This window comes from Amphimedon queenslandica, unplaced genomic scaffold, assembly GCF_000090795.2.
Source record: "Amphimedon queenslandica unplaced genomic scaffold, v1.1 AMPQUscaffold_13307, whole genome shotgun sequence".
Taxonomy (NCBI): domain Eukaryota; kingdom Metazoa; phylum Porifera; class Demospongiae; order Haplosclerida; family Niphatidae; genus Amphimedon; species Amphimedon queenslandica.
This window is the reverse complement of record NW_003546457.1, coordinates 32,384-41,531: the sequence shown is the minus strand read 5'-3', so window position 1 is coordinate 41,531 and position 9,148 is coordinate 32,384. Positions and strand designations below refer to the sequence as shown.

The window sequence follows — 9,148 nt, the reverse complement described above, 5'->3', positions numbered from 1 at the left end:
AAGCCAGTGATTATACTTTTATCTTGTAGATTAGAGGTTCCTTTCATCTGTAGCAACTTTTATCCTGTTGTTTCTTTTCTGTGATTTTATAACTAGAAAGAATGTAAAACATTGGGGAGCTCTGCCTCTCAACATGTAGATACGTATACTGTAGCTGCATGCTGGAAAAGCAGAATCCCTACCTTATTATGCTGCTAAAAAGCTCATGACTTCTTTATAACTGTGTTGGTAACAGTTCCTAACATTGGTCGCCATTTTTATTCTTTTTGACCACTACCACTTTCAATGAATTATTTTAAAATGAACAATATCTACTGTATTATGCATAAAGGCCGGTGACGTATGTGCAGACAAATGGGCATGACTAAGAATAAAGAAGGGCTTTGCCCAATAAATTTTTAGTACAGTGTTCACATAGACACCATATATGGTGTTTTCCATTTTCTTTCAGGATGACTCGAAAACTACTCATTATTTATCAGGATTTTTTTTATAGTCTCATGTGCCAGTGGGTTGGGTCTGGCACACTATACTAGGTTTCTTTATGCAGGTTATCGTCAGTGGGCTTAAAAATTGCTTTAAAATTTGGCTAAGAGAGAATTTTTCATTCTTATAATTTTTTGATGCATATACATTCACTTATGTTGTGTAGCAAGTTTGAGCTGATTCCGATCAAAATTAGATTTTTACAAATTTTTAAAGTTACTCAAAAGTTGGGCCAAAAACCCTGTACTATTTAAGTACAGGCAGGGTCGTTGGCTGATTTGTTAAAGATGACTAGGTAGGAGAGAATTCTCCTTTTATTCTGATACCATATTTCCTTGAATTCTATTTGCAGGTACTATTAATTTCAGAAGCAAGAGCACTGCGGGTAAAATACAGGGGCAAATAGTATTCAAGGGCGAAGACTAATAATTTCAGTTCCATTTTATTAGCAGCTACCCAAACTTTTTGTGCTTCCTTTACAGCTAACATGTGCAATTATGCATTAGATCTAATACTACTGTGCATGCATAACATGCAGTAATAATTCAAGGGCAAACATTATTTTATTCAGCCTTCTTAATGGTGCGGATATAATTTAAGGGTGGATATAAATTGAGGGTGGATATAATTTGAGGGCAAAAAGATTTCAAGGAAATACGGTACATCCTTATGCTGCGTGTATCAACTTTGAGCTGATTCCAGTTAAATTTGGATTTTTCTGAATTTTATAGTTGCTCCAAGTGTCATGTACTATATTGTGGTGCTTGTCAGCTCACAAAGCATACTTTTTGCTCACCTAGCATACTTTGTGGGAAATTATGTCTATGATGCACTACCATATAGCCGGAAAATTTGGCAGATTGGCGCTTTAAAATAAAACAGCCAATAATATAACTGTCAATAATAATTACAATGAGTGAGATACTGAAAGAAAATGATGCATTTGAAGTATTTCAGTCGAGATTGTGGACAAGGAACAACTTGAAAAGCTGAGAAAAAAAGACAAGATAATAATTTGCCAATATTATGTTTAAGCAATTTTGATGCAAAACCATCTAAGTTTAGACCACCAAATTTTCTGGCTATACAGTATTCAGATAACATTAGTAAAGAGCTAATTTTTACTGCTCTAGAATTGCAAGTGGAGACATACTTGCAACTATATTAGAGTCTTGCTCTACTTTGCAATACACTCAATTCTATGAAACTGCTAATTTTCTCCCTATACACTGACAGTAATACTGATAAATGTATTTATTCTTAGGTGTTAAGGAATTTTTAAAAAATAAGCTCAAAATTAAGAAGCAACAGATTGAAATCAAGCTTACAGATCCACCTGATCCTGCCAGTGTTTCTACCAGCACTGCAACTCCTGATGCCTTGGGATTAGATTATTATCCTGATTTGATTGAAGTCACTTTTGATGGTGATATTGATACTGATACTATTCAGATGTACTTTGAAAGCAAACGCTCAGGAGGGAAGAGGGAAAAAGTAGTTGAATCTATTAAGACGTTTGAAGAGGGTGTTATCCATGTTAAGTTTGAATCACCAGATGGTAAGACTATATTTATAATTCATTATAATTACCATGATTTTAGATGCATTAGCTGTTATTTCACAAGGGGAGCATTCAATCAAAGTTAAAAAGCAGCCTCGTAAACTTGATATTCGCTATGTCCCTCTTCCACCAGTAAAGGAATATGATAAGAACAAGTTAATAATCAAGGATATACCAGAAGGAGTGGAAGAAGTGGTTTTATCGATGTTTATTGAAAAGCACTTGGGATTAGATGAAGATGATTTTACAATTGATTTAAGATCTGATGTTGCTATACTGCTTCTAGAATCTTCTTACACTGATGAAGGTAATGTGTATGTTCCTTTTTACCAATTTATTATTGAATGATAATAGAGCTAGATGAAATGGTTGAGAAATTAGGAGCAAAAAAACTGCCACGAAGAAAGGAGCAGCTGACTATTGAAAGATGTGAAGTTAATTACAGTATTTACATTGCTGGCATCAGTAACAAGGGTCTTGCTTCAGAAGATAATTTGGAACTTTATTTTGAAAGTTCAAAAAGTGGAGGAGGAGACGGTGTAGTTGAGAAAATTGAGATGCTAGCAAAAGACAAAGCAAAAGTGACTTTTAATGATCATTCAGGTATTTAATATAATGTATTTAGATATAACTTATACTCGCGTATAGTTATTCAAAGAGTTTTAAAGAAGAAACACCCTAAACTGGGTCCTAGTGTCAGTATTACTGAATGTTCAGTCTTGGACTCTTTAGACGAAAGTACAATTGAAGATGAAGAAGACGAAGACGATAAAGAGGTGGAGGAGCCTATTAAAAAGAAATCAAGTCACAAAAGAGACAATAAAACTGGAGAAAAGCCAGTAAAAGGACGTGATAAGAAGAATAAGCAAAAAAAGTCCAAAAAGAAAGATATTTGTAGCAGCAGTGATGATGATGATCGATCAGATGGTTCTTCACCTCCTCCTCTTGTTGAGAATGGTACTTCTCCTCAAGTTCCACTCAATCCTGTACACCATCCGTTGGATCCTCTTCTTGCTAAGTATGTTCGTTTAAAGCCTGACATTACCAAGGGCATTGAAATGGAGTTTCAAGTTAAGATTACTGCAGCTGATGCTGGTATTATTACAATATCACCTTCACCTTCCTCTCCTCCTGACTGGCCTGAAAAAGCTGTAGATATGATGCAAGAGTTTATCTCTAGTTCACTTACTAAAGTCGATTTACCTGTTCCTCCAGAAGTTAGTAGTTCAGTTTATCCAATGGTAATGAAAGAATGCAATGATGAAGGTTTACAATATGCTTTTGGCCAAGGTAACAATAAAGTTGCAATAGCTGGTCATATTGATGCTGTAACAAAGCTACAGCGCAATGTTGCTGAACTATGTGGCAGAATGATACAAAGTGTAGATGAGATTGAACTTTCAAAGGAAGACTTTACGTACTTCAAGGGTTGGGCTTTATCTCGAGTTCAGCAGCAACACAAAGCATTGAAGCTGCAATGTCATGATGATCGTTTATCAGTATCTATTGATGGTTCTATGAAAGATGTGGACGATGTTAAGTCTAAGTTACCACAGTATTTAGTTCATAGTAAAGTTCCTGTTAGCCTGCAACCAGAAGCATTGAAGTTTTTGCATGATGACCAACCAGGAAGACAAAAGCTTAATACCATGCTCAAAGGTCATCCTGAAGTCATTCCTTATTTTGCTAATAATGCAAATAATCAGCTCTTCTTCTTTTTACTCTGCTCAAATAGCTATATTGATAAAGCTGAGCATGTAGTAACAACTATTCAGCAAGAAATAGTAGTCCAGTCTATTGACTTGCCACAGTCATTTTTAAGACAAGTATCTGATTCCAAGTTTGCATCATTTCAAACTAACCTTGCCAAAAAATATTTCTTTTCTGCCACTGTACATCAGAGCAAACTTACATTAGTCAGTACTCGTAGCAGTATAGCTGATGTTAGTAGAGAATTTCATACTTTTGTTACTGAAGCTTGCTCTGTCACTGATGTAATTCATTTTAAAAGAGGAGTTTGGCGTCTGTTGCATTCAACTTCAATGGAGAAAAAATGGACTGATCTTTTGGAAAATATGAAAATGAGAGGCATCATGATTGTTTTCTCTTCGAAACCAACAGCCCAAAAACCATGCATTAAGATTAAAGGAGAGGTACATAATTTGGAGTTTGCAAATGAAAAAATTATGGAGTTCCAAGCTGCTGTGAAAGAGAGACAGGTAACAATCTCTCGTCCAGGAATGGGTAAATATTTTTTGAGTAATCCTCAAGGCCAGACCATGCTGAAAGGTATTGAGTATGAAGCTAATGTTTGTATAGAAGTTGAAGTTAGTAAAGAAAATTTTGGAGATGATGAGCCTTCCATGACAGCTGGTCGAAGTTTCAAAAATATTGGTTTTGGAACTACTCCTGAGATGAAGAGAGTGAATGTGATAGTTGGTGATATCACAGAGTTTGATAGAGCTGATGTTATCGTTAATGCTGCTAATGGCCAACTAGCTCATGATGCTGGCATAGCTGCTGATATTGTAAGAAGAGGAGGTCCAGCAATCCAAGAAGATTCAAGAAGGTACATTGATAAGAATGGAAGTCTTTCTGATGGAAAAGCTGTTCTCTTTCCAAGAGCTGGTAACCTACCTTATAAGGCAATAGTTCATGCAGTGGGTCCAATATGGAATAGATTTGGAGATAACTCCAGAGGAATAGCATTATTAAAAAAGGCCGTGCGCCAAAGTCTTGAGAAGTCCAGGAGTTATACCTCAATAGCTATCCCAGCAATAAGCAGTGGTTTGTTTGGTTTCCCAGTTGATGTGTGTGCTGATACTATTCTGAAAGCTATTGTTGAGTTTAGTAGTGCTGACCATGGCTCACAGCTTAATGAGATTAATATAGTTATTTTTGAAGATAACGTCAATGAGTTTTTAAAAGCAGCTGAGAGAGAATTAAAAGGTTTCCAGTCTTATAGCTCTACTCAAAGTTCATTGTCTTCCTCATCAGCAGCAGCTCCTTCAATTCAAACTGCATCAACTCCACTAAGCAATGGTAGTGCAGGACGTCGTAAAATTAGAGGATCGACCACACCAACCACACTGACTGCTCCAACTGCAACACCAGGCAGAGTATCTCAGGTTACTCCAGCAGTATTTTTACCTTTGGTTAAAATTACAAATGGAAGTATTATACAGCATCAGGTAAATAATACTTGCCTATATCAGCTATCAATAGACTATTATATGTCCATCCTTTAGGAAGAAGCAATTGTGAATACTACAGACACTGATCTTGGTTTTGGAGGGCTTGTGGCTAAAGAAATATTGAAAAAAGCTGGTTCTAATCTGGAACAAGAATGTTCTGAGCTTAAGCCAGTTGCTGTTGGTAGCGTAACTGTTAGTGGTGGACACAACCTGAAATCAAAACACATTCTTCACGTTGTGTTGCCTGGATATGATGGACCTAATGGAAATGCTGAAACGGTAATACATTATCATGCACATGGTGTTTTAATGTTTATAATACAATAGGTATTAAAACAAGTTGTATACGAGTGTCTAAAAGAATGTACTCGTCTTAAACTCAAGAGTTTGTCAATGCCTTCTATTGGAGCTGGTAACCTGAAGTATCCAAATGATGTTGTGGCTAGAGTATTAATGGAAGAAACAACATCATTCTTTCAAAAGAATCAAGGAAAGACGTCACTTCAGTTGGTTCACTTTGTCATATTTGATCGGAAGATTTATAATGAATTTCAATTAGTTTATAAGAATATGAGCTCCCCCTCCACTACCATTGTTCCTAGTTCTGTCACACCCCCTTCACATCATAATGGTACGTCATCTTTTGGATCCCATCAGAGAAAAGTACAAGCTTCTAGTCAATCAACAGCCTCCTTCCCACTTCCTCACGGTCTTAGTCTAGAATTGCTGCAAGGTGACATATCAGATGATGATTCTGATGCTATTGTTAATACAACTCAAGAAAATTTAAAACTAGTTGGTGGTGGTGTGTCAGGTGCATTACTAAAGAAAGGTGGTCGGGCATTACAACATGCCTGTGATAGTGCTGTTGCTAAAGGTAAAACAGCAAAAGAGGGTAAGGTTGTTCCTACTAAAGCTACTGGTAGTCTGAAGTGTAAAGAAGTGTTTCATATTGCTTTTCATGGTGGGAGGAATTTAAGTAAAACTGTTCTTGCGTGTTTAGAGCTAGCAGAAAAAAAAAGGTTTTCTTCAATATCCTTTCCAGCTATTGGTACTGGAACTTTTGACTTTCCACCTGCCGATGCTGCCAAAGCAATTGCTGATGCATTGCAGAAGTTTATTTCATCACAGCCAAAGCATGTCAAAGTAATGCGAATGATTGTATTTCAAGCTCACTTGTATAAAGATTTTGTTGGTGCTTTTAAAAAAATTGGAGACTCCAGTGGTGGTTTAATGAGTTACATATATAATGGTATGAAAGCTGCAGTGAAATCTTTATTTGCCTCTAGTAGTGAGAGCAGTGATGATGATGACCCTGGTAAGATGGAAGCAGAACCAATTAAGACTCCTAATATTGAAGATGAAGAATTTGAAGATCTTGGGGAAGATGAAGTTGTTGCAGGAATGCTTGCTAAACTTTCTTTGGCTTCAGAAGTGACACTTCACATTTATGGTGAGACAGATTCAATGGTCGGAAGAGCAGAGAAGAAATTACAGTCTACAATTGCTACAACATTTCATACCGAGGAAATTGCTGATCCTAGTATCACTGCTTTCTCTGATGAAACTGTGATTGAGCTTGAATCATTTGCTAGAGATCACAATGTTGATATTGAAATTGATCGAGATCCTAACCTTTATTCAGTTAACCTTCAGGGATTTTTTCAAGATGTTATGCTTGTCAAAGATAAAATTCGTGATATGACGTCTACTATAACTCAAGAGCAATCGAATAAAGCTGCTGCTGCCTTAGTTTCTAAAACTGTCTGTTGGATAAGGATTAATCCAGATGATGAAAAGGAAGAAGAGTATGGTGAAATACAAAATTATGAAATTGAGCAAGCTTTTCAAAACAAGAAGAAAATTTATGATGCTGCAGATGACAATTTTTTTATAAATTTTGGGAAAATGGAGGAAAGAGATAAAGTAACTGATAAAACTGCTATTGTTAAGCGTCTAGATCTCACAATAGCACAAGGTATCCAATATTGTATCATTTTTATAATTTATTTTTTAATTTTACAGAACAACCTGATAACTGGGATCCAATGCCTCAGGACTCTCAAGGGAAAGAAAAGCGATTTCATTTTGTCACACTACCAGCTACTGGTCCTGAATACAAAACTGCTGAGACAGCTTTCAATACAACAATGGCTGGAAAATATGCTAAGATTCTTAGCATTCAAAGGCTACAGAACCCGACCTTGTACAAGCAGTATGCAGTTAGGAAGAAAGAAATGGAAAAACACAATCCTAATGGTCATCAAAATGAACGGCTGCTCTGGCATGGTACCAGTCCTGATACACTGGATAAGATTAACACACGTGGTTTTGATCGTAACTTTGCAGGAAAAAATGGTAAAGTAAATTACATACTTTTATATTATATCATTATATTTTTATAGCTACTGTGTATGGTAAAGGAGTGTATTTTGCTCGTGATGCATCATACTCTCACAGATACACATCACCTGATGCTAATAGTGTTCGTCATATGTACTATACTCTTGTTCTTACTGGTGAATTTACTGTTGGTAATAATTCAATGTTAGCTCCTCCTCCAAAAAATCCTCAAGTTGATCCTAATGTTACGTTTGATGCTACTGTTGATAATGTTGCTGATCCATCAATTTTTGTAGTTTATCAAGATGCTCAAAATTATCCAGCATACATGGTTAACTATCAATGAATTTATGAACTTAGACTGTGTACTAGTTTAGGCCTTTAGCTTTATTTTCTATTAGATTTATCTTTAGTATTGATTATTAGACCTACTAGATCTATATGACTATAGCTTTTGTTGAAATATGCTTTTTTCAAAATAATTTAATTTTCTCTATTCTCTTAGGACTCTAATAGTAAAAATCCTGATCTAAACTGTTTCCTAAGAACAACCCCTTTTGATATCTAACTGTAAGAGAGAGAGGAGGGAAAAAGAAAGAGCAAAGGGAAAGGGGAGACTAACAATGAGCACTTATTTACATTGAAATGGTGTAATTTTGTCTACAAAATGGCACAGGAGTAGCTAAAATGTTTTAGTGCCTCAATATAATAATTAACATTACTGATGACAATTTTTGAGTTATGAGCATTCAACAATTTTAATTTGTATTGCATGATAAAGGAATCCTTTTTATTATTACGTGTTCTTATGCCTTTACGTTATAGAATGTTTAAGCAAATCTTAAATTTCTAACTAAGGCTTCCCACAAATGTAGTGCTCATGCAGGTTCATGTCAGTGAATTTTCAAGTTAATCAAAAATTTGACAAAGTGCCATAATACTACACTTTCAAAAAATGCTAAAAGAGAATTTTTCATTTTAATAATTTTTTCATTGTATATACATGTTCTTGAAGTTACTCAATAATCAGGCCAAAGTTGCCATACAGTGTCATTAGTACAATTGTACATTACATGACAATTACAATACATATTGTGCATTGGTACAATTAGTACTGTATTAATTATCAATAGTACAGTGTCATATAATTTTTTTGATACATATACATGTTCTTATATTGTGTAGCAAGTTTGAGCTAATTCCAAACCAAAATTGAATTTTTTAACAAATGTAATTCAAAAATAAGGGCAGATTTCCTGTACTATAGTACAGTTGCCAAAAAATGACTAGGAGGGATTTTTTTTATTTTTCTGATGCATGTTCTTATAGCAAGTTAGAGATAATTCTTGATTATTATGAATTTTTTAAGTGACCCCAAAGCCATGTACTGGTACATACACTATTGTCAACTCATGAAGCATGCTTTTAACTCACTCGGAATGCTTTGTGGGAAATCCTGTTTGTAACTGTATAGTTAATAATTTGTTTTTAAAAATTTTGCTACTTTTTAAGGCAATTGTTGTTGTTGCTTGACTCATATAAATGTAACTCTTAACATGTGAAA

General features: G+C 35.2%; 1 protein-coding gene across 1 annotated transcript in view; it reads left to right on the top strand.

Moving 5' to 3' along the window:
* Positions 1–8,038, top strand: part of LOC100640803 (poly [ADP-ribose] polymerase 14-like) — an 8,771-nt gene extending 733 nt beyond the window's left edge. Inside the window, exons 3-10 of the mRNA XM_003387960.3 lie at positions 1,751–2,044; positions 2,088–2,354; positions 2,402–2,650; positions 2,696–5,238; positions 5,296–5,520; positions 5,569–7,219; positions 7,267–7,599; positions 7,647–8,038. Coding sequence (XP_003388008.1) covers positions 1,751–2,044; positions 2,088–2,354; positions 2,402–2,650; positions 2,696–5,238; positions 5,296–5,520; positions 5,569–7,219; positions 7,267–7,599; positions 7,647–7,930 — 5,846 coding nt within the window. The 3' untranslated portion in view covers positions 7,931–8,038. The remainder of the gene's footprint in view (positions 1–1,750; positions 2,045–2,087; positions 2,355–2,401; positions 2,651–2,695; positions 5,239–5,295; positions 5,521–5,568; positions 7,220–7,266; positions 7,600–7,646) is intronic.
* Positions 8,039–9,148: the final 1,110 nt, after the last annotated feature.